This window comes from Eubalaena glacialis, chromosome 9 (genome assembly GCF_028564815.1).
Source record: "Eubalaena glacialis isolate mEubGla1 chromosome 9, mEubGla1.1.hap2.+ XY, whole genome shotgun sequence".
NCBI lineage: Eukaryota > Metazoa > Chordata > Mammalia > Artiodactyla > Balaenidae > Eubalaena > Eubalaena glacialis.
In genome coordinates, this window is record NC_083724.1 from 13,845,915 (window position 1) to 13,870,689 (window position 24,775).

Below are 24,775 nucleotides of genomic sequence, written 5' to 3' on the forward strand. Positions count from 1 at the left end.
AGCCAGGCTACAGAGGGCTGGGGAAAGGGCGGGAGGCCAGAGGCGGAGATGGCAAGTCCCTGCAGGCAGTTAAGTACACTTTAAGAAAGGTTGTCTGAAGGGAAGAAAACCCAGCCTGGAGCAGGTGAAGAGCAGGTGGAGACCTGGTGTTTTAAATGCTGTGAGAAGGAGTGGGAGGGGCCGGAGAGTTAGGAGTGATGAAAGCAAGGGGCGGCCAGGGGCTGCCTCGGGAAGGAATGGGGGTCCCCTCCTCTCCTGTGGCTGCTTTGGGGAAGGAAGCAAGGTGAGAGCTGGGGTGCCTGGCTGGCGGTGAGCCAGGGTGGGGTCAGAGGGTCACTGCCACCGTCTTCCCCCAGTGGGCTAGGAGGCTGGCTCTCGGAGCAGGGAGAGCATCTGGCTGGGAGATCCGAGAAGAGGTACGGTGGAGAATAGGGCAGGGAGGCCTTGCTGAGAGGGGAGATGGGAACCCACAAGGGCACAGTCTGAAATGGGGGTGTTTTTTTTTTTTTCCTGCAGTGCTCACCTGTCCCCTGTGCAGGGTGCAACTGAAGGGGCTCAGGCGCTTGCTTGTTCCCAACAAAGGCCCTGGGTTCAGCCTTGCAGGTGGGTCTGGGCCATGTGTTGGGGCTTCTCAGGTATCAGGGGCTTGGGTTTAAGTCTAGCTCAGCCATGATCTGCTGGTGGCCCTGGACCACCTCCTTCCCTCCTGGAGTAGGATTTCAGGGGCTGGGGAAGCAGAATCTGGCAGGAGCTGGTGTCTGCTGTAGGGAAATGCAGGGGCCAAGCTCTGGGAGCCTAGAAAGTCCACGCTTGTCAGAGCGAGGGGGGAGGGAGAGACCCCAGCCCAGAAGAGGACAGCGCAATCCCAGATCACGCGGGGTCTCCCCTGACCACAACTGCCACCAGGGTGAACCGAGTGATGGTAAAGAACAGTATCAGGCCACGATGCAAGAGTCACCCCTGGAAAAGCTCCTGAGACACAGCTGAATGGAGAGGCGAGTCAGGCTTAAAATAGCTAAATAAATCTTTAATATTTCTAATTGCAAATGTACATAAATTGCACAGCCACACAGTCTTAGAACACCAACAACTTTCTCTGTACATTATTACATAGTTAGAGTCACAGCTGGAGGGAGGTGCTCCAGCCAAGACTCCAACATTTGCATTTTTTCCTTTTCACATACTTACAAAAGGGGGGGCAGGGAGGTGGAATGGGGACTGGGGGCGGCTTGGGGGAGTGTGTAGAAAAGAGGGGCCGTTTCCCTGGATGGTCTGCCTTCCGCAGACGGCCGGGGCGGGAGGTGGAGAGGTGTACCCCGGGGCAGATGCTCTGCAGGGTGGGGGAGGGTGCCTGGAGCTCTGGCCCTGGTTCCCCACCCCCCTTCTGGGTGGTCGGAAAGAGTCTTCACTTATAGGAAGTTTGGCAGTTTCCTTCACCCTAAACATAAAAGTTAAGCAAAATGTCAGGCCTCCCTGTGTTGGCAGGAGAGGGGAGGGGAGAGCCTTCTCCAGCAGGGCTGGGCCTGGGTCTCCCCGAGCAGGGACTGCCTTCCCGCCTCCTCTCTCAGGGACGCGGGTTGTGTGACCCAGGCAGGTTGCACGTCCCCACCACCCAGAGAGCACGCTGCACAGCCGACAAATAAAATGCCACGAGCAGGGAAAAACCCCATCACCCAAATCCCCAACCTCTGCCTCCTGCCCAGCACTGTTCTCTAGATTAAAAATAAAATAAAAACCGTCGGAGAGCAGCGGTCCCGGGCAGCCCTCGGCAGCACCAGGACTAAAGGACTATGTACAACCATTAGGTGAAATAGTTACATTACAGTCAAACACCAAGAACATTTACAAAAATCGTCAGACTTGCAATTCAGATAAAAATCTGGGAAGAGTCTGTACACTTTTACAGTTTTTGCACTAAGTAAATAAGGCTCTCGGCCTGACAGCTCCCAACCCAGGCCAAGGGCCGCCAGCACCGGCCACTGCTGGCCTCCTGAGCCCGGCTGTCCAGGCCCTGGGAACCCCCCCACCACCCCGTATTGCTAAGAGGCGCTCAGTCCGAGGTCGCTCAACGAGGCATCGGCGGGGGAGGGGGTGCGAGAGGGAACCAGAGGAGGATGTCACCGGGGCCAGGCCCTGCCTGTGTGGCCAGAGGAGTGGGGCAAGGCCTCCGCCCCCACGGCCTGCCTTCCTGAGGTCTGTGACCCTTGGGGGTCCTGCCCTCTCCCCACAAGCGGGTCTCTGGGCTAACTGAACTAGTTTCACCCCAGGACGGGGTGCAGTGTGGTCCGAGCCCCCCGCTGCGCTCCCCTTCCTGGGGGGGCTCTGGGGCAACCTGGGCCCTGGTGGAGCGTCTCCAGCCCCAGCGGCAGGAAGGGGTCTCCCCAGCTTCCCACGGCTGAGGCAGACGGGGCGGCTCCTGGCTGCGGGGTGAAGGCCCCAGCTCCTGCCTGAGATTCCCCAGGGCCAGGGGTGGGAACAGGGAGGGACGAGAGAGACCCACGCTCCTGCCCACCTATGTCCCGCAGGGGGCGCGGGGAGGGCCGATAAGCTACAGAACAGCCTAGAGCTGAGGGAAACCGGCCCCAGCCGCGGGTGAGCACCTCCCTGTCTGCAGCGCCTGGGTCCTCGGCTGGGCCCGGGAGGGGTGAGGCAGAGGCCGGCCGCACACACGGGGCGGGTGCAGGCTGCTGCTGTCTTGGAGAGGGAGCAAGTCTAACATCCTCCAGGGCCGCTATTTCCCATGCAGTGCGCACGCTCAATTTAAAAGGCCCCTGTGTTCCAGCAAGCGAGCAAGCGGGCTTTTGTTTCTAATGCATACTGTGAAAGGAAAAAAAATCACAGTTATCCACCTTCTCAGGGCCTGCGGGCACTAGACTTTTTTTTAACCATCCGTCAGGAAAGCTCAGCCTGTCTCTCAGGGGGAGCACCTGCAGGGCCACCGTGCCCGGGTACACTAGCTCCGGGAGAGGGGCAGGCACCACAGTGCCGCCTGGGCCAGCTCTGCCCAGGTCTTTGTCTTCGGGGAGCCCCAGAGCATCAGCCTGGGCCCACGTGGCAAGTGAGGGAGGTCCTGGATCTTCCCACGGGCGCAAGGGCCCAGAAGAGAGCTGTGATCCTCGCTGGGTCTACCTGACAGAACAAGTTAGGGAGGGAAGGAGGGAGGGCGGGAGCGGGAAGGCGGAGGGTCTGGGGACAGGTGTGGGGGTGGGTGACTCCTTGGTTCCTCACAGCCGGGAAGGGTCCCCGCGCATGCAGGGGCAGGTGCTCAGGGTGGAGGTAGGCGGGGGACCCGGCGCTCCGGCAGCTCCGTCCTCCCCACCCACTCCTCCCTGCCTGCTGACCGCCCTGTCGGCTCCTGGAACTGAGGGGCAGGTCCCACAGGGCAGGGCCTGGCTGCCTGGCAGTCCCGGGGAGGGGAAGCCACGAGTAGGCCCCTGGCTCTCTGACCCTCCAGCTCTCCGGGCAGCTCCCTCCCTGGGGAGGGGTCGGGGGTACATGCACTCAGCCAGGTCAAGGAGGAAAGGTGACGCACACCCAATTCAACACCCGACAGAAACATTGCGCAGCCCCCTGTGCCTGCTCCCCCGCCTGCAGTCTCTCTGGCCTGCACCGAACGCGCTTCTCGGGGAGCGGGCCGCTGTGCCCCGGCACGCTGCGTCAGTCTCTCGCGGCTCCCTCTGCGGCCGCCTCCGGGACCGCGGCTGGAGGGAGGAGCCGAGCCTCGGCCTCTTGCCCCTGCGCTGGGGCCGCTCCTCCCCAGGCCGAGACCCTGCCCTGGGCCACCATGGTCCTCCCTCCTCGGGCAGGTTAACAACTGCTGCTGTTTCTGAACTCGCCGTTCTCAGTAATCTGCAATTTGGTGGGGTTGGTGGGGGAGATGCCGTTACGGGCTTGCATGCTGTACCTCTCTTTCAGCTGTGTCAGGGCGCTCATGAGGCGGGCGTTGGCAGCATCCAGTGAGGCGATGCGCTTCTCCTGTGGGCAAAGGGGGCATCAGCTGGGGTCGCGGAATGGCCTCCTGGGCCAAAGGGGGTCCGTGCCGGAAAGGGAGCTCCCTGGAGCTGTGTCCGCCTACAAGAAGCGCTGGGAGGGGGAAGGCAGGGGGCCTGGAGGATACCACGTGTGAAGGATGGGAAAGGCACCGAGGCGGCAGTGGTCCTGCTGGGGAGGAGGCGGCCTCGCCATCATGGACCAAGACCTCCTTGCACCTGCCTTCGTCATGTCTCTACCTCATCACCTGCTTCTCACCCAAAGGGAGCAGCCCCAGAGTGTCAGGCACCAGCCTGTTCATGTGTGTGCACTGGTGTGGACAACACACAGGTCACAGCTACCAGTCAGCCTGTGGGGTTTCCAGACTGAGCAAGGCCTGGGCCTGGAGAGGAAAAGGGCGCAGACCTGGGTGAAGGAGATTGGAGGCCAGTCTCTAAACTGTCTCCCCTCTCAATGCAGTTGGGAAGCCACAGCTCTGAACAAGAGCTCCCTTGCTCCCTCTCTCCCCAGCCTGCTGTCACCCCCAGCCTTTCCCATTCCCTTCCCAATAGTTTCCACTCTTCGGTCAGAACCCCTGGTGAAAGGCAACACCCACCAAGCTGCCCCTGCAGGGGAGGAGTTGCCCCGCCCTTTTCATAGCCTGTCCTAGTGAGCTTGTGGTCCACCGAGACCCTCAGGTCTGACTTCTTGGAGCAGAGATCCTGATCTCCTATCCTCCTTAGCTTCTGCAGTGGGGTATGACTGAGGATGTGAAGAAACCAAAGTCACCCCCTCCTTATCCCAGGTCCTTTAACACCTGTGGCTGACCAAAAGGCCAGAGTCCCACACCTGGGCATCAATGATCTTCTGTTTGGAGTCTACAGCTGCTTGCATCTCCGCGTGGTCCTTCTTCAGCTCCTCCTCCACTGACATCAACCTGTTACCAGAGACAAGGACAGTCAGGCTGGCATTTGAGGGTGCAAGTGAGGAGGTGAGTGTGGGGCCTGGTGGGAACAAACCATCACACCTGCACAGAGGGGGCATACTAGGGGAGCCCCTGATTGGGCCATAGACTCACCTCCCACACTTGCCTGGGACAGAGGCCCTCCAGCTGGCCCCCAACAACTGACATAGGCTGAGCCTGCTCCTTCCTTACGCGTCACCCGCCCCAGATTGTTCCCAAATCCCCAGAAGTCCCTGGGGCTGCCCCTTTCCTGATGTTCTTCCAGGAGCCACAGGGGTGGGGTGGGAGTGGGTGTTAGCGATCCTCACCACACCCCAGAGCCAGGCAGGTGGTGTAACATCATAAGACCTGTGGTTTGAGTGGGAAACAAAGGCCCTGCAAGGCTCTAGAGCTTTCTCCACCCACCCTGTATTCACTGAGGCTGTGCCGGGCACTCGAGGTGGCAAGATGAAGTCACAAGGCAGTAGGGACACAGGCAGGGAGAAGGTAACTACGCTCTGCAATGGGCAGCTTGGGGGCCATGGGGACAGAGAACAGGAAGTGGCTGGCTGTCCTGGGGGTGGGGGTGGACACACTGAGCTGGACAGCTGAAGGACAAGCAAGGTCTGCCGCCCGGGTAATGAGCAGGGAAGACGCGAGGAACACGATCCACAGAAGCTCAGAACTAGGGCCGGCGGGGGCCTGTCGCCAGCTGCTCCTTCCCTGAGACCCTTTCAGGTCTCATCCCGCTTGTCTCTCACGTACCTGTCAGTCACTGTTGATCACACCCATCTTCCTACTCTCTTCCTTCAGCTTTCAGAACCCATACTCTCTGGGTTTGCATCCTAGCTCCCAGGCCACTGCTCTGCAGATGCCTTGTCCTGTCTGCCCCAGGCTGTCAGGGCTCCGCAGGGCTCTGCCTCAGCCAGCCATTCTTCTTGCTCTACACTCTTCTCAGAGGAGTTCACCTACTGCTTTATTTCTGTCTCTACCCGCACAACTTCTCCAGAGCAGCAGAGCATCTAACCCCCAGGCGAGCACTTAGTCCATTTCACAGTAGATGCACCGGGAGGTCAACGGTGCTGGGGCAGGTACCACAGAGGGCTGTTGTGAAAAGCCAATGGGATCGGGGGTTGAGGAGGAAGGGGTGTGGGATCATGCCGAGAGGGGGTTCCTTGTCATAGGAAGGTACGTCACTGAGCAAAGCCTGTAAGAAGGGGGAGTGGGAGGAATGGAGGAAGGAGGGTGGGGGAGAGACTTCCGCTCCCAGCTATGGTGGAATAACAAACAGGCACTGGATTTAACCTCCTGCCATAAGAAAAAAACAAACTAGAAAACTGGACAAAATATACGAAAAAAAGGTTTCCCGACACTGAAAAGCAGGCAGTGCAGTACAGTACGGTGACCCCCTAAGAGAAGGGAACACACGAAGCGAGCCCCACCCACTGCTGGCAGTGTCCCGGCAAGCAAAGGAGGGAAGTGACCACATGGAGTCAAGGAGACCCTGGGAGGATGGAAGGGTGGGGGAGCAAAGCTTTTGGGGGGCAGTACCAGAGAGGAGAAAATGCAGAGAGGACTCTACCTATCTCCTGAGGGGTCCCCTTGGGGCTTTGGCTGAGGACTGGTCTGCATGCTTGTGAGAAAACAGCCAGGCTGGGGCAAGAGCCATTGGAAAGGAGTACACAAAACCACCCCAAGAATAGTTTATGATCCTTCTCGGCAGTGTGGAAAAGCATACTAACACAGGAGGCATCAAGTAGAATCCCCAGAAGGCAAGTCCTCAACAGTGAAGCCAGATTAGGCCTAGGCTAAAGACTGTCCAGGACCCACCCCAACGAAGCTTAAAAGTGAGCCTCAAAAGAATCAAACTGATTCTTCTAATGTCACTGTGTCCCAGAACAAAGCCCCCAAATATTGAAAGGAACACAACACATCCAACAGCTACGTAAAAATCACAATGTCTGGCATCCAACCCAAAATCACCAAGCACGCAGAGAAGTAGGAAAACATAACCAACACATGACCAGGAAGAAAAGCAATAAAAACAGACTCAGAAAATGTCAGATGATAGAATTAGTAGACAAGGACATTAATACAACTGTTATAAATATATTCTACATGTTCAGGAAAACAGAGGAACGCATGAGCATGATGAGAAAAGAAATGGATGGGATTTAAACAAAACTGAAAACTTACAGGCAAAAATACGACACCTGAAATGAAAAAATACTGGATAGGATTAACAGCAGATTAGACGCTTAAGAAGAAACGATTAGTGAACTTGAAGACACTGCAACAATCTAAAATAAAACACAGAAAAAAGATGAAAAAAGGAAAACAACAAAGCATCAGTAAGATGTGGGACAACATAAAGCAGCCTAAGGTATATGCAATTAAAGTCCCAGAAAACAGACTAAGGAGGCAGAACTCCACACCCACAGATCCAAGAGCTCAACAAACCCATGAAGAAAACATGTCAAGGCACTTCATAATTAAATTGCTGGCAATCGATGATTAAGAAAAAAAACTGTAAATCAGCCAGAAGAAAAAGATACTATCAGAGTCCCTATTATTATAGCCTGGGTAAGGGAAAATTTGGGTCCACTGCTAGTTTTGGTAAAGAGCCACACCATGCACATGCTTCTGCTAAAACAGCAAAGTTACATAGTTGCGATAGACACCATATGGCCTGCAAAGTCTAAACATTTATTATCTGCCCCTTTACAGAAAGTTTCTAACCCCTGCCCTAAAGTGACAACAAGATACAGCTAATATGCCAATAAAGGAGATAAAGTGGAATCATAAAAAATACTCAATCTAAAAGAGGGCAGGAAAAGGAACAAAACAGATGGTACAAATAGAAAACAAGTAGCAAGAAAATAAGTTTAAATGTAATTATATTGACAATTACATTAAATGTAAATAGTCTAAACATTCCAATTAAAAGGCAGAAAACTGTCGGATTAGATAAAAAGCAAGAACAATAAGGTGTCTGTAACAGAAACTCACTTTATAATGAGGGACATAATTGGGTTAAAAGTATAAATAGGATGAAAAAGGATATACCAGGCTAATACCAATCAAAAGAAAGTTAGGGCAGCTGTCCTAATATCAAACAAAGTAGATTTCAGAGCAAGGAATATTACAAGGGATAAAGGTGATTTTATAATGATAAAGAGATCAGTTCATCAACAGTACATAATTAGCCTAAATGTGTACGTGTCTAAGAATAGAGTTTCACTGAACATAAAGTAAAAACCAATAGAAATGAAAGGAGAAACAGACAAATCCATAATTATGATTAGAAACTTCATTATCCTTTTCTCAATAATTGATAGAAAACAAGTACAGAGAAAAACCAGTAAGGATATAGAAGACTTGAACAACACTATCAACCAAATTGACTTAATTGACGTGTACAGTAGGGAGGAAATACCAGGCTTGGCTGGTAGAAATAAATGTGTTACTGAATTCAGGAGAGCACGCACCTCTCAGAGAATAGAAAAGATGAGAAGGTGGTTAAATGAAAAGTGTTTCCTTTCTTGGAACCACACACATGAGGTGAGCCAAGAGCAGAGCTGGAAGTTCAGTCAACAGTGGGTTTCTAGTCACCCTAGTTATAGGCCCTCTGCTCATGCTAACCATTTTGTAAAGAAGAAACCCACAAGTAAATCAAGCAAGCAATAATTAGAAGCAGAGAAACAGGTGGTCTGAATAGGAGGAATTAAGGAAGGATCTTTACAGTGGACAAAGCATGAGGCCAGGTGGGGGAACATCCTGGCTACTGCACACCTGCTGAATCTATCCTGATGACAGGCTCTTGTACCATGTGAACAAACAAGCTGTAAGTCCACACTGTCTCCTCTTGCACTTAGTATTACTGTCATAAGGAAGTAAACTCCATGATTGGGACCCTGTGGGCTGGTCTGAATGCTACACCTTGACTATATTCCCTGCTTGCAGACATGCAGGAGGGTGTATCCACTTTATCCGTGGGCAGAGTGGAAGAGAGAAGGGAATCAACACAGAAATAAAGATAAGCCACCAATAAGGAAGAGAGTCAGCATTAAAGTCAATGGTCCACCTGGAAGTCTTCCTGCATAACCCACAGGCACCTTAAAACTCAACATATCCAAAACTGGCATCATCTCTCTCCCTCCCCATCCCAACTGCTCTTCTTCCAAAGGTCACCATCTCAGTAATTGGCACCATGACACACCTGGATGCTCTTGGTAAAAATCCAGGGGTCATTCTGGCTACTTCTTCCCTCCCACCTCCCACCCTCACCCACTGCATGTAACTGACATTCATTTCTTTTCCTGCCCCGGATTGGGTCCTCATTGTCTTTCCTGGCGCCTGCATCCAGCTTCCAAACTCCCCTGTGAGCGCGCACCAAGAAAACATGACTCCCTACAGGGAGCCCAGGCCCCGTGCGGCTGCCTCGGCCAACCTCACATTCCACCATCAACACACACTGCACCGTGTGGGCCCCCCACACTCCGGGCTACCTCCCGCCTCCAGGCCTGTGCCACACTGTCCCCACCGCCGCGGACACTCTTCTCCCTCCACACTCGGCTCATCCTGCGGCTGAGCAGCCCCGCCCTAGGATCCGGGGCCTCCTGGAGGGCAGTGGACGGGTCCGCTCCTCTGTGCGCGTGGGGCCAGAACTGGGCCGGCCGCCCTCACCTGCTGATGATGCCCTTCATCTGGATGTCCTTGTCCTCCTGCTGCCGTCGCAGCCGCTCCTCGCCCTCCTCCAGCCGCGCCTGATACTCCAGCACCAGCTTCTGGGTTGTCTCCTCCTGGCACTTGAACAGGGTCTCGTACTCCTCCAGCTTCTTGGTGGAGATTCGCAACTTGTCCTGCAGCACCGCCAGGTCCTGCTAGGAGGGCAGCGTGCCACGGGCACAGCACCCAGGACAGAGAGCACAGCCTCATGAGCCCGGGCAGGGGCACAGGATGGGAGGCAGCCCGCTCGGAACGCCTCAGGGCCCATCACCATCTCAGTCCTCTTCCCACAGCGGGGAGACGCCCAGGGAGAGGTGGCCAGTGAGACCCAATGCCTGGCCCCCATCTGGGGCTCTCCCACCCGCCAGCCCAACCTACAGCTAGGAGGCAGATGAAGACTCAAACCAGATCTCAGAAGTAAGGGTCTTGAGCTTTGCATAATAAACAAAAGTTATAAACCTCTTGGGTACATTAAGGAGATGACAGCGCTCTGAGAGATGGGGGCTCTACAGGAGGGGAAACTGAGGCCCAGAAGGCAAATGACCCAATCACATGGGGAGTACAGTGACTGACTGATGGGGTGAGATCCTAGCCTCCCAGCCTCGATTTGACCCTGAAGCCGTGGCAAGTCGCATAGGAAGTCGGGGGAAGAGATTAAAGGCAAAGTGGTCTAGGGCTTTCTGGATCTGACTCAGCCCAGCACTCTCGGCCTTTAGGGAGGAGGAGGGATGTGTAAAGCGGCAAGAGAAGCAGTGAGCTGGGAGGCTGTGCGAGCTGAACAGAGAGCGAGGCAGGGTCAACACCCGAATCAAGGGGCCGGAGAGGTTGGGTGCTGGGTGCTGCGAGAATACAGGGAATGGGGAAGGCAGGAAGGGCCTCTCCTCGAGTCTCGGGCATCAGGAGCCAATTCACTCAGCAAAGGACTGCCCAAAGGCCAGGAGGCAGCAAATCTAACTCCTGAAGCAAAGCTGGCCCCAGAGGAGAGCCCAGCTCCGGGAGAAACAGCCCCATCCCAGGTCTTCTGCACGGCTGGTCAGAGCGGGGTCGGGAGGGTCCTCCCTGACAGAGGCAGGACCAGGTATCCAAGGAGCTCGAGGGAACTCCAGGATTTGCCTGCGAGGGTTAATGGCAAAGAAAGAGAGAAACAGCAGCTCACTGGGCCAAGGTACGAGGAAAGAGAACACTCCAGCTGCAGCCTGACCCTTGAAATCGTTCAGGCACTCCTTGTAATTCACCGATGGGAAGGTAGTCTCAGAAAAGCGCAGAGCCTGGCCCCAGACTCACGCAAGGAGCCTGGGGTGAAGCTGGCTCTCCTTGCTCCCCAGCCAAACTCTGGCTCTTGGAGCACTGTGCCCCATGTCCCCTGGTCCCGTTCACGTAATAATGGTGAAAGCAGGTGGATGCAGTGGACCAAGGGGATGGTGGAGGTGGCGGAATGCAGCATGGACGTGGACCTGACCCCAGGCCAGCGGGAGGGAGAGCGGACACCCTGCCCTCCGTGCCCTCGCCCGAGAGGCTGCTACGGGCTTTCCTGGGGCCAAGAGGGGCGAGGGCACCCACGGTGAGTGGGGGAAGTGGCTGCTGTTCTGGGGGGCCTTGCACTGGTCCTGTGTCAACCTGGGCTTTGGCCTCCAGGAGGAGATGAGAATCAGCCATGAATCCAGGGCAGCTGCCACAATAACTATAAGAATTTTGGAGAACTGAAGCACCCCACTGCTCACCCAAATACTAGACGTATGTTGGGGGTGGGATTTGGATGTTTTAGGACCAATATTTTTTCCCCTGGAAAGAAGAAAACATCTCGGTAGCAATCTGACATCACCCCTCCCTGGCTCTCTCTCCCAGACACTGGTGGAGACGGGGACTGGGAGAAAGCCAGGCCGCGGGCAGGCACAATCCCAGAGTGGAGGGGCCTGGCCGGGGTGCCTCTCCCTGCTGTCTCCAGGACCCGTGCCTCTGCCTCTTCATGCGTGAGGCTCCCCCCAAGGGTCTCCATGCACCTCTTTGGCACCCCTGGCCCCCAGGTCCTGGATTCTCCTCAAGTTCCAGATGCTCAGAAGCTCGGCTGCCCAGTCACTTAGGGAAGGTGCCTCCTGGGGTCTAGATTCAATACAATTCCTGGGTGGGTCTCACATGCAGCCCATGTAGGAAACCTCAGGTTTAAGCTAAATCCTCCAAATTCCACTGGCTGCTGTCCTCACGTGGGACCAGGGGTTGAGAGGGGACTGGCCATGTGCGGGAACAAGCAGTGCCGTGAATTCAGGGCTCGAGAGGAGAGAATTCTGCCAGCCACCTCGGGGAGGCAGCCCGCCCTGCCCCGAACTGCCAGGGTCCAGCTTTACCTTTTCTGCTTGGCTGAGCTCCTCCTTACTCCTTAGCCTATCCCTGTGGGGGGGGTCTGGGCCCAGGCCCTCGTCTTCTAACAACTGCGCGTTCATGGTCAAGAGCCAGGCGGCCGTGCGGTCCAGGGCATTGGGGCTCACGGGTGAAGGGCCCTGCGATGAAACACAGCTGTGAGGGGCTGGAGGGAGGGGGTGGGGCATGGCCTTGGGTGAGCCCCAGGGACAAGGGGCTCAGAGGGAATCTTTAGCTGACTGGGCACGTCTGATGCAGCCCCCGGCCCAGGCAACTCTAGGTAGCCTGAAGCAGAGTCAAGAGCCCAGGTGGCCTCCTGAGCGTGGCTCTCTGCCGCCCAAGTGAGAGCGAGTGGACCTGGCCCGGCAGGTCAGTGTCCGGCCCACAGTACATCTGTTACCCTACTGCGTGTACAGCCCTGGAGGCCAGGTCAGAGCAGGAGGGGGCCTGGGGGCCACGTCAACTCCTACCCTGGGTCGGGCTTTAACAGGCTTGGAACTGGAGATGGACGGACCCCTCCCTCTTTCTCCTTGACCCCAGCTGTCTCTGAGGGAACTGGCAGAGGGACCCCCGGGCCGCAGTGTCCCTGGTTCACAGGACGCAGGCAGCGGCCAGTGGGGCCGGGGGGTGGGGGGCAGGCTAGTGGGATGGGGCCGAGCGGGGCATCGTTCAGCATGGGATGGCAGCGGGGTGCAGGTGGCGATGACACGACCAGGAGGAGCAGTACAACACGGGGTCAGGCCGCCCCCCGGCGCCGGAGCCCGGCAGCACTGACCTGCTTGTGCACCGCGCGAGGCTTCAGCTCGGGGCTGTCGCCCTTGGAGGAGGAGGACTGTTGCCGCAGCCGGGCTCCGGGGCCAGCCCAGTCGGGCGAGGCCGACGCCAGGGTCCCGCTCGAGGGCCGCGGGTACTGCAGGGTGCTCAGCAGGGTGGGTGGTGTCCGGCCGCGGGGCGCGGGAGGGGGCGGCGGGGGCGGGGGCGGCGGCTGGTCGATCCTCCGCTGGGGGCCGGCGCTGTTCTGCCGCGGCCCCGGGGGCTGCCCGCCCTTCTCAGTCAGCGACACCTGACGCCGTGCCAGCTCCCCGGGGCGCCGCCCCAGCTCCTCGGCGGTGCTGCTGAAACTTCCCAGCTTGGCGGCAGCCGCCAGCTCCTCGCTGTTGCTGTGGGAGCTCAAGGAGCTGTGGCCCTCAGAGCCCGAGTCGCCAAGGCCACGGGGGGACAGCGGCAGGCCGGCCGCCATCTGGTACACAGGGTTCTGGAAGGAGAGCGGCGCCAACAGCTGGGGCCGGCCTGGCGCGCCCTCCGAGGTGCCCGCTGTGGTCGGCGTCTGGCCTGCCCGCCGCACCGTGGCCAGCCCTGCCAGGCTCACTGGGGCCACCCGGGCTGGCCACCCGGCCACCAGCTGAGTTGAAGGCACCTGCCCGTCGACGGCGAGGGCGTCGGGGCCCGCCGGGGAGCTCGCCTCCCCGTCCAGCGCACGGGTGTCCTGGAGGTCCACCATGGACAGGCTCTTGCCGCCGTTGGCCATCTGAAGATCAGGCTCGTTGGCTTCCGAGTAACTCGAGCTGCGGGCAGGTGAGGGCTGGACCCCGGAGGACCTTGTGACAAAAAACAAGTCCTTGTTTTCGGGGGTTGGAGACGGTAACCGGGTGAAATCTATCAGACTGCAGGGAGACAAGCACACACAGGGAAAGAAGGGGGAAGAGAAGAACTGTGAATGCGGCCAAGGCGGGTCCCAACCGAGAGCCCCTGCCAACCTGCCGCCCGCCCGGCGGCCTGAGCCAGGGTGGGGGGAAGGGGGGTGGGGAGAAGAGGGAAGGCAGGGGAGGGGAGGAGGTGCGGGGGCAGCGAGAGTGGGAGAGTCCCGGGGCCCAGTGGCCCAGCTGCAAAACCAAACCACAGCCCGGGCAGCTGACCCTGGCAGAAGCCACCACGAGGGCGAGGGGCTGACGGCTGCTCCTGCACGGAACCTCTGCACTAGGGACCTGCGCTCCCAGTGTCAGGCCAGGCTGCCTGGCAGGCCCTTTCCCTGCTCAGCTGCATCTTGGGACAGTAGGTTCTGGGGCCTGAAGTGTTCTGGAAAATCCCCCTGACTAAATCCAAACCCAAGACGCAGTGGCTCTCTGCTATCCGAGGGTCCTGCACCGAGAACTAGGGCTTCAAAGCCACGGGGGCTCCTTCTGCCTCTTCCCTCTTGTTCCTAGTCACACTGATAACTAGGTGGGGGCCTGTGCTGAGAGAAGCCTCCACCTGCAGCCTCCTGCTGCCACCCCGGTCTGACTGGCAGGCGGGGGCTGGTGCTTCCGGCAGAAACAAGGAATCAGAGGAGGCTCCTCCAGGCGTGACTCAGGCGGGGAGGGCCTGCACCTGCAGTGGCAGGCCATACCCTCACCCCCATCTCGGACTCCCAGACTCTCCCTGGCCCCTTCCTGGAAGCCAACTCCTTGGAAGGAGGCACAAAGCCAGGTGGGCTTTGGAGGGAAGAATGCGGGGGGTGAACAGGGCTCTGAGTGGGCTAGAGGCAGCAAGAACTTGGGGGCTCAACATGGGCTTAGAAAGGAGTTGGCTTAGCCTGGGATGGTGAGGAAGTGCCAAGTCCCAGGTGATGGGACTTAGGCAGGGCAGGCAGCGGCCACTCTGGGCCACAGCACTTGTGGGCCGAGAAGAAGTGGACGAGGGCAGCAGGCAGAGCCGGGAGAAACCCAGACCAGCCATGGGCCTGGGCCGTCCTTCCACACGCCCAGGTCAGGTCTCCTGAGAACCCACGTGTCCGGACACCTCTCGAGCCACCTCTCGGCTAAGGTGTGTTCCCCACCTGAATCTCTGCTTTGCCTCACTCGGAAGATTGTATGAACGGCCCCTCAAGACTTAGAGGGACCTGAGAAGGGGCATCAAGGTCTCTGCACCTCCGGCCTCCCCCTGGGCCTCCAGTCCCTCGCACCACATCCCCAGGCCATTGATCTCAACGCCCTCGCCTGCTAAAAGCCTGCTGCTGCCACCACTTCAGGACCAGAGAGCTCCCAACTCTGCTGTTCCAGCCTCATCCTCACTAGCTGGTCCAAGACGGCTCTGATAGAGGGAAGTGTACAAATGCGGCATAAAGAGCTCACTGTAAATGCCAAGGCCCTCATTTTGATGTCATCACTCAGAGAACACTCTGCCTCCCCCTCCACTGTGTTTTATTTACTGGGCACTCGTCCCAGGGCTGGGGGCTCAGAGCAAGAGCTGGGCCTCAGCATCTCTCTAGTTTCCCAGGCTCCCAGTCTCTAAGCCTTACAGAGTCACCTGAGCTCCTCCTGAAAACACACACCCTGGAGCGTCACTTCTGGAGATTCTGATTCAGGTCCAGGAAATACCAGGAAACACATACAACCCAGTAATGTGGAAGTGTTTGGGACCAGTAATTGTTCTTCAACAAAAGATGGGCTGTCTTTCTCCAGGCCTTTGTCTGTGCTACTCCCTCTGCCTAGAATGCCTTGTCCACCAATGGAGGTATTACTTTTCCAAACTATAGCACTACCTCCTCCAAGAAGCCTTTCCTGATTTTTCCCAAATAGAACTTCACTACTTAGGGCCTGAAAAACACACTGAGTCTCATTCAGCTTGTTTTATAAACACCAGTGTAGGTATCTTCCACCCCAAATGAGACTGCAGGTGGCTGTGCCTTGTCTGAACAGGCACCCCGCAACACCCAGCATGCCTGGCAGCTCTTACCCGGAGACGTCGTTCTCGATCACCATCTTCTGTAGCCCCGCTGAGATGCTGCTGCTGCCAGAGCCGGGCGTAGAGGCCAAGTCGTTGGTCCCTGCCAGCTGCCCACTGCCTGGGGCACTCAGTGCTGTGTGCACGTCCCTCAGGATTCGAGGCAGGGGCCCCAGTTTGGATACGATGCTCTGCAAAGACACAGCAAGAGGCAGGTGTGACCCACTGGGGCCGCCTGTGGAGGCCAAGTGCGCTGTAGCCACTGTGTTCAAAACCTCTAAGGAGCCAGTCAGAAATGCAGGCCCGCCCTCCCGTGCAGGTCAGATCCGGCAGGTCTGGGAGCGGGGAGGGAGCCCAGAAATCGCAAATGACGTTTTTACCAGCTCCCCACATATTTCTGGGACAGGGTGCGAGACCCACAGGGAGAAACGCTAACCTAGTCCAAGCCTTTCACCCCAGTCTGTCCTACCTCGGTTCCCCCATAGAGAGGACAGGCCACACGGAATCCCGGACCTTCCCCACCTATACCTCCCCATCTGAGAGGCTTCGGGGATGGCTCCCTCCCACGTCATCTACTCCACAGGGTGGGCTGGGGCCTGACCCACTCCGGACACCTGAGCCCCAGGGGCAATGGCCCAGGCACCAAGCAGGCACCACCACACGTCTGTCAGGCAGAGAGTGGCGCCTGGGCTGGCTAAACCTCGCTATCCTGGTTTAGACCGACGGTGTTAAGGGTTCTGGGCTGGGGATACGGGACTCTGCCTTCCCCTGGCTTATGCCCCAGCTTCCATCTAGGGCTTTGTGCAAAAAGAAAGTGTGAAAACTCGTGTAGTCAACAGAGAAGAGACGTGAGCAGCAAACAGCTCGACTTTAAATCCTGCTGCAACTTCTGTAGCTCCCGCCTGGTTGCGCGGACATGGAAGACGGGGGCAAGGCACAGGCGCTCAGTAAGTGGTGGCCGTAGACTGAATGGTGTTGGCAGCAGTGGAGGGAGAGAGGGCCTTGGCCCTCATTTCCATTTCTCCCTCCTGGGTCTCTCGGAGCCAAAGGGCAATGGACATAAAGGAGCAGAAATGACTGCAACAGTATCTGTTTGTAGTGAAAAGCTGGGCCTAATCTGAGCATCCAGTAAACTAAACGGTGCAGTCACATGACGGGACAGGCTGTGCCATTAGAAAGGTCACAGTGGCGGTGTGGCACGTACTGTCATGAAAAGATGCCCATGACGGAGGAGTGAGAAACGCATGCGGCACTGCACGCAAAGTTCTCACTTTAACAAAAAGGGAAAGGACTTTGCCTGTGTGTGTACTTAACATATGCACAGATGTATCTAGAAGGCTGCACACCAGAGCGCCCTGAGCGGTCACCCCTAGGGACGGGACAGGAGTAGGAAGGCCTTCCAGTCCTGGTTCAGCAGTAGCTACTTTTGTAAGTTGGTCTCTCAGAGCCCTGGAAAGCAGATGTTCTGGAAGTGGATCCTGGCAGGCCCAGGCCTTGCTGCCAAGAACCTGCTCACTGTGCGAGCTGGGGCTGCTGGGGACAGTGGAACCCAGGCCACAGTGGCTGCAGCAATGTCAGAGATGTCTAGGGAATAACCATTTCAACTGATGGCCAAGGGCAATTCTGGAAAGGTTTGCAACTTCCTGCCTGACACGTGGAGGTGTGGCATCTTCAGTCTTCTTTTTCATATCGGTGGCCTTAAAACCCAGAGCAAGGACATTTTCAGAGAAGCAGCTAAACCTGATCACACTTCTCGGAGGTAGGGAGCACACCCTCAGCAGTGGACTCCATCCACTCAATGCCAAGTGTGTGGAGGCACAGCCGAAGCCCCAGTACACAGAGTGGGCTCCCCTGGGCAGGGGCTGCCGCGGGAATGTGGCGCCCCCCCCACCGAGGAAATGGGCCCCGAGATCCCCAGCACGTGCTGACAGGGCCTGGGCTGGACCCTCGGGCTCCGGTGCCCGGCAGGGCCGCTGATCCGCACCGCACAGGCGAACCCTCTGAGCCCCTGGCTACTCTGGGAGCTGCAGCAGCCTGAAGCAGCTCTGGTGGCCTTCGGCCCGCCCTCCGCCCCATCACGGCCCGGTGCACAGGCACCTGCTCCAGCTGGCTGACGGCCTCCCAGAGCAGCGAGTGCAGGCTGGAGAGCTCGCGGCCCAGGTCGATGTAGCCCTCGAAGCCGGCCGTGTTGGAGATGGTCTCGGGGTTGGAGATCTCCAGCAGGAAGCGCTGCATGTTGGTCCATTCATGCTCCAGGAACTGGTTCATGAACGACATGTACTCCTCCTTGCTGCCAAACCTGGAGCCGAGCAGATGGGGTGAGTGCCCTGGGCCCCACCCAGGAGCCCCCCTTCGCCACTTACTCCCCAGCCAGCCAATCCGCTCTGGCTCAGGGCCCTCATGGCTAAGGCTACAGACCCTTTCTGGGCCTTTTCTCACAGGACCTGGAAGGTTCCGTGACCCTCACTCCCCACACTGCCGGTCACAATCTCCTTCCTCTTTTCCCCCAAATGGCAATGGCCTGGTGCGCAGACGACTCTCAATCCGTGCCCGGCCAGGTCTCTCTGCTGAGCTTTCAGACACATTCCACCATGGGCACCTCCCTTCGTCCTCAGCTTGGCCAGGTCTGTGGTCATCTCCGGCACCCCGAACCTGCGCCCTCCTCCGGGGCTCCCTGCCCCAAGGGGAGACGCCACCACCCAGCAGAGAGCTGCGCGAGGAGCCCGGCCGTGGTCAGCTCCCCCCGCGGCTCCCCCACCACCGGCCAGGCTGCTGACCTTACCTTCTAATCACCCCGTGACCTCGCAGCAGTGCCTCCGGCATCGCCACCTCCCGGGCCCAATACTCCCACCGCTTTGCCTTTACCGGAAGCATAACTTTCTCTCCTCCCAGCCTCTCGCCAGCCAGTCCGGCTCCCTCCACCCCGGCCCCACTGCTGCCAGCCTGAACTCTGCAGGACTCTCACCCTCTCCCTTGCTCCAAGGCCCTGCCTGGCCTTCAAAAGTCCCTGCTTTCCTCTTGGGTCTCATCTCCCACCTCCCCCGGCCTGGCACTTGATGATTCAGGGACTGCACAGTGCCTGGTCCCTCCCGGGCCTGCCCCTCTGCTCCTGCCGCCCTTCGTCCTGACACGCAGCTGGGGGAGAACGTCTCCTAGGAAGCCTCCCTCTCTCCTCTCCCAACAAGCGCAGGGCCCTCCTGCGAGGCCGTGTGCCCACGTCCACCCGCTCTCTCCCCTGCTGTAGGGTTGGCTCCGGGAGGGCGGGCGGGGCCCAGAGGAAGGCTCCATCCACACCTCCTAAGAGCGCCTCGATGACCCAGCCCTTCCGTTTCCACCCACTCCCTCTAAGGTACAGCGAGAACACTGAAGTGCTTCACTAGCAATGACGTCCTTGGCAGCCTTAGATAAGGACAATCTGAAACAAGCCGGGTGCCCAACCACAGGGGTCGGCTTCAGGAGACACAGGCCCTTGTCCCTCAAAGGCATATTAGTCACTCATTTCAAAACCAAGCGTATGAATGGTAAGTACATGGGAGAATCCTTATGATAAAACGTTCAAAGAAGCAGAAGGAAAAAATACCTTGTCTTCTCACCTTTGAAAATTACGGAAACATACCACAGCGGCATGTACGTTCAATAGGGGAGCTGGGGTGCGGGGAGAGGGAGAGGGGAAGGACTGAGGACGGCAGGGACCGGCCTGTCGCACGGCCCAGCTCTGGGGCAGACCCTGCGCCACGGACCCTGCCGTTGGGGGACACGGCACTCACTTGGCGAAGTTGGCCAGGTTCTGGGTGACCTTGGCGATGAGGGTGAGCGTGCGGGCGGTGCGGTCATCGGGGTACTCCTGCAGCAGGTTGAAGAGTGAGGGCGACATGATGGCCGGGCAGAGGAAGCGCAGGAACAGGGAGGCGCTGATGAGCCGCTCGCTGATGTCCGGCCGGCCACGGCTGCTGCATTCCTGCCGCCACGAGGCGAACACCTCCTTCAGCTCCCGCGGGAAGACACTGTGCCGGGACACACGAGGCGGGGTGGGCTGGCCATCAGGCAGGGCGCCGGGACCGGAGGGGGCAGAGCAGGGACCCGGTTCTGGGTCCGATGGAACCGAGTTCCAGCCCTGCTCCACCATGAGGGCTGTGTGAGCCGGCACAGGGAGAGCACAGGGCAGGCACAGGAGCAGGGACGCCCAGGCCGCAGTCAGGTGGATCTCTCCCCGAGGGGCTGAGTGGGATGGGACACAGGCACGGGGGAGCCGGCGGTGAGGGCCAGCTCCCAGAGGGCTTCACCCCCCTCCCCACGTGGCAGGCATCAGGGTGTAGGGGAGAGTGAGGAAAACACAGTAGGAACAGACCACCACTCCTTGGTTCCCACCCCTGCCTTTTGAGACTTACTCCCTTCACTCAAATAACGTTATAGAATTAGAGGCTTTCAGCAGAGCTCGGGGTGATCAGGAAGATGGGTGGATCTTAACCACAGGGTGAGGACACAGCTCCCCACTTTCTCAGTGGGGAGGGAAATGGAGGCACTGGCCTCCCCAGGCGGACCCAGTGAGTGTAGGCAGCATTCCCGGCACCCGGCTGGGGGCTATCTCCTCTGGGCGTCCCCACCCTGCCACAGTGAGGCCCCACCAGGCCAAGCTTTAAGTGGCCTTCCTATCTTTTCACCCTAGAAGATGGGCGCTCCCTGAAGCTGGAGGACACCTGGCTCTGTCACTAGCTCGGGGTGCTCTGACCCAGGGCCTGGCCCTCCCTGGGCTTCGGTGTCCTCACTCTGCCACTAAGAACAAGGCCTGCCCTGCCGAGCTCACGGAGCCATCTTAATGCTGGGACCCCCCAAGACTTTTAAGAGGCTTTGATCAGCTTGAAAAGCTTCTGCCCAACAAGCCCAGCAGACTCTGGCAGTGCATGTGGCTGAACCAACAAGGACATGGCTAGAGAGGAAGTGAGGGCAGGTGACCTTTAGTCCTGGCCCCTGAAGTACCTGGCACAGGACTGGGCAGGGGGCAGGCGTTGAGTGATAACATCTATCAACAGTCTTGTTCAGAACTGAGAGGTGCCCCTGGGCCTCTACAAATGCCAGAAAGAGGAAACAGAAAATCATTGTCCATGGATATGTTTCCCTGTGTCCCACACCCGGTCCGCCCTGGGAACAGGGGGGCAGAGAGTGAACACACAGCCTAGCCCAAGGGTGGGAAGTGTGTTCTAGAGCTCAGGCTCTCTGGCTGCCCCTCTTCCCCTGGTGCCAGGGTTCATTTTCAGCTCAGCCCAAGAGGCCAGGTTGGCCCCAGGTGAGCACCCTGTGTAGCCCTGGGCCAGAGGGACCTGGGCCGGAGGCACCCACCCCATCGGCTCTGGCCATTCCCTCTGCCCCGATCCAAGGCTGTCACTCACCTAGCAGGCCCGCCTCTGCCTGTCCTTTGGGAGCAGCAAAACATTCCCGGGCCCTCCTGTAGGCCCAGGCCCGAGCTGGTGAATCTGCCTGCCCCCAGGGTGCTCACGGTGTGTGCAGGAAACGGACTTGGACACAGGCACAATTAGGCACTTGGATGGGAGCGGGGCTGTGAGCGAGGGTGCCCAGGAGAGGGGAGCCGACCATATGCGGGGACCTGAAGGAGGGCTGCGGAGGGGAGCCAGATACAGGCCAGGCCGGGAAAGAACACGATCAAAGAAAGGAGGAAGGTATGGCTGGGGGTGGGGGGTGGGAATGGGGTCAGGAGAGCGACCTGGATGGGGACGGGATGCAGGCCCTGAGCTGCAGCAGCGACCGAGGAGGACACCTTGGCAGCTCCTCCAGTGTGAAAATATACCCACTGCTCGGGGCTGGCGGCGCGGTCCCCTGGACAGTCACGAGGCTGTACTCGGCACCAGGTCAGCCGCCACCAGACATACGTGCCTGGGACGCTAGCCTTGGGGCTAGGCTAGCACTCCTCAGTGGCCCCGGGACTGATTCTGGCCCTGACCGCGGTCCTGTATGAGCGGCCGGCTCAGCACACCTCTGCTCCTTTCCAGGGCTGCCAGGAGCCCGCACACCTCTGTCCCAGTTAAAGCCCAATCCGCCTCCTTTGTCCTCTACCGCCCCAGCAGGAGGCCCGCCCGGTATCCAGGCACCCACACAGGCGCCTGCTGGGCCTGATCACAAGCCTGTGAAGTGAGCACCAGCTCCTACGGACAGGTGAGGAGTCCCAGGTGAAGCCATCCACCCACCCCAGGTGGGTGCCCGAGCAGGGCCTTGTCAGTCTGGCTCCCTGGGCAGCCCCGGCACCTACAACAGCACCAGCTGGTGCCCACTGTTAAGCACGTGCGATGGCCTGCCAGGCCCAAGTCCTCACCACCGCACAGACCACGTCCTGCGTATGTACTCTGGAACACTGCTTACGTCTGAGAGCCCAGAAGGGACCAGGACGGGGCCTGGCAGCCCAGCAAGACTCAGCGGGGTCAGGCAGAGGGTGGCTTCCAATCCCAGAGCCCCACTCTGAAGCCGTGTGAGGTGTGGGCCTGTCCCCTCTCCTCTCCTTATTAAACCTCAGCTCTCCCGTTCGTGAGTTGGGGATGATGGAGGAGAGCCCCTCACAGAGCTGTCCGGAGGGGACAAAGCCCAGCACTCTGTAGGCACCTGCACAGAAGGACACAGAAGGACAGGGGAGACGCAGGGGTGGGGGGCCCTGGGCAGCTGAGGCCGAGAAGGGCGCGGAGGCAGCACTGACCAGTAGGAGTTGATGATCTTGCAGAAGGCCAGCTCGCAGCACATCTTGAGGTTGCCCTGGTGCTCGGGGAGGTCAGAGGCCGAGCACTTGCTCGGGTCCACTTCACAGTTCTCATCCGACTCATACAGCGCTTTGATGAACTCCCCTGCGGCCAGAGGGCAGAAGGAGGCAGTGAGGACCTGGCGAGCCTGCCCCGCCTCTGCCCTCTGCCCCCTGCCGGCCCGCACCCCCTACCTAGTGCGTCCTGCAGGTACTTCTGGCCCACCAGCTTGAGGTACTCCTCGATGGCCTTGGTGGCCAGTGTGTTCTCCCGGAAGATGAGGTGCTCGTTGTCTCCACAGCGGTCCACCTCCGACATCATCAGGTCTGTCAGGAAGTCCTGTGGAGCCAGGTGGAGAGGAGAGTGGACCTGAGCAGACTTGGCAGGTAGGACCCTAGGGTTCCAGACCTGCTCCCTGGCCAGGAGCCCCTGCTCCTCAAGGCTGCTCCATTGCCAAGCTACTGGTACCCACCGGTGGGGGCTGCCTGGGAGTGAGGGCAGGGCAGCCTGGTGAGGGGAGACGTCTAGCCATGGCGACATCAGAGCTGGGTACCGGATCAGGGATGCAAGAGCATGCTGCATGGAGCCATGGGCCCCCGTATCACAGCCAGACCCGCGGGACTCAAATCCCTGCTCAGCCCTGCCCAGGTCTGGCGGGGTGACGGGAGCAGAACTCCCCCTCCCAGTGCCATCAGTGTCGAAGAGGACAGATGGGCTGCCCTCTCCCCCTCGTACAAGCAGCTGCCACTGTCCACCCATTACTCTGATGGGGTCTCCCACACCAGACATGGGTTCGTTCTGTGCAGCCTCACAGGCAAGGATGAGAGAGAGGCAGAGGCAGTCCAGCTGCCCTGGAAGGCAGTGAGCCAGTGCTCAGATGGAGAGCACCGACCTTGGCTTGGGCGGGAAGGCGGCCCACGAGCCTCTCAGTCCCAGGCGCAGCTTCACGGGCAGACCCCAGGAGGGAGCCTGAGCCCACGCCTTCCCTCCTGACTGCAGGGAGGCTGCACGATGAACCTGCTGCATCATCCAGGTGGAAACTCCTCCCTGGAGCCTGCGCCTCCTCACGCCCACAGCCAGCCTTGTGACTTGGGGGACGGGGGGAGGACAGGCAGGAGGCAGGAAGTCGGAGACCCGGAGGAGGGTGACAGTCGGGCCAGGGGCCGCCCTGCACAGAGGCTGCAGTGGCCAGTGTGGGCCAGGGCTTCTGGAGCTCTGGAAATTCCTCACTCCGATGGGCACAGCTCTGGGGCCCTCTGAAATCACAAGTGGCCCTTGAAATACAGAACTGAACTCCGGGCCCCGGAGACCTGGCTGGCTGGCCAACGGAGAGACAGGAGGGGCTGGGGGGAAGTGGCAGTTGGCCTCTCCGGGGACCACACAGCCTGAGGACCCCTTCCTGACCACAGGTGACCTCTAGGGCCCCCTCTCTGAACACACGACAGCAGAGCTAAGTACTGCGTGTGCTGCTCTGCTCATGTCCACAGGGCTTCCTGAACTCCTGAGGCAAGTGCGAGGCCCAGGCGGGGAAGAGGAGGGGCTTTCCTTAGATCCAGGACCCAACAAGGGGGAAGAGGCACAGAACAGGAAAGTGACCTGTCCAAGGCCACACAGCTACCTGGGCCACATCTGGCCCGAGTCTCTTGTTTCCAGGCCCTGTTCCTTCCCCTTGCACTGAGGGGAGAGGAGGACGGCAGGGAGCAGGACGTGCCAGATGCCCCCTCACACAGCCCTCCCCCGGGACTGCAGGGCCCTTGTCACGTGCTCTGGAGAGGCATCGCACCCATCAGTTCCCAAGTGGTCAGAGTTCAGACGAACGTCACCCCAGCAGCCCGAGTTACTTCCTATCCTTCCACCTACTGCTCTCCCCACCTAAGGGTCCACTGGGGGGCTGGAGCCCTGGTTTCCACCTCCTTCCACAATGAGCACCCTGATTCTCCTGTCTCAGCTGTGAGTCTGAAAGCAAAGGTCCCTTCAGATCGGAGTCAGACTCCCAGGCCAGCCCAGCCCTCGGGGACCACTTACTGAAAGAACAGACACAGAGGCAGAGAGAACGCTGCTCCAGCCCCTGCTGCCTCCCTGGATCTCCCTCTGGAGGCAGGGCTTCCATTCACTTAGTTTCTAGCCCCCTTCCCACTGCTAACCAAGAAATTAAAAGACGGTCCCACATGCAGCCTTGCCCAGGCAGGTCGGAGGCTGGGGGCAGGGGAAGGAGGTGGTCCAACAAGGCGGAGGAACCGAGTGCCGGCCCCCACGGGGCCCATGCCGGGAAAGCGCCCCTCCCTGATCCTGCGTTGGTCCCACACCATGAGCCCAACAGGCAGGGGCTCTGAAGGGC

At 58.9% G+C, this 24,775-nt stretch overlaps 1 protein-coding gene across 12 annotated transcripts in view; it reads right to left on the reverse strand.

The window, feature by feature from the left end:
• Window positions 1-1,006: 1,006 nt before the first annotated feature.
• Window positions 1,007-24,775, reverse strand: part of DAB2IP (DAB2 interacting protein) — a 170,718-nt gene continuing 146,949 nt past the window's right edge. For 7 of the 12 annotated variants that reach the window (XM_061199979.1, XM_061199984.1, XM_061199977.1 and 4 more), the window contains 10 exons: window positions 22,632-22,776; window positions 22,398-22,542; window positions 19,465-19,701; window positions 17,795-17,996; window positions 15,710-15,888; window positions 12,771-13,659; window positions 11,983-12,135; window positions 9,599-9,795; window positions 4,819-4,906; window positions 1,007-3,975 (listed from right to left, as the gene is read on the reverse strand). In XM_061199979.1, coding sequence (XP_061055962.1) covers window positions 3,808-3,975; window positions 4,819-4,906; window positions 9,599-9,795; window positions 11,983-12,135; window positions 12,771-13,659; window positions 15,710-15,888; window positions 17,795-17,996; window positions 19,465-19,701; window positions 22,398-22,542; window positions 22,632-22,776 — 2,403 coding nt within the window. In that variant the 3' untranslated portion in view covers window positions 1,007-3,807. The remainder of the gene's footprint in view (window positions 3,976-4,818; window positions 4,907-9,598; window positions 9,796-11,982; window positions 12,136-12,770; window positions 13,660-15,709; window positions 15,889-17,794; window positions 17,997-19,464; window positions 19,702-22,397; window positions 22,543-22,631; window positions 22,777-24,775) is intronic. The other 5 variants (XM_061199978.1, XM_061199987.1, XM_061199982.1 and 2 more) reach the window with 4 other exon arrangements.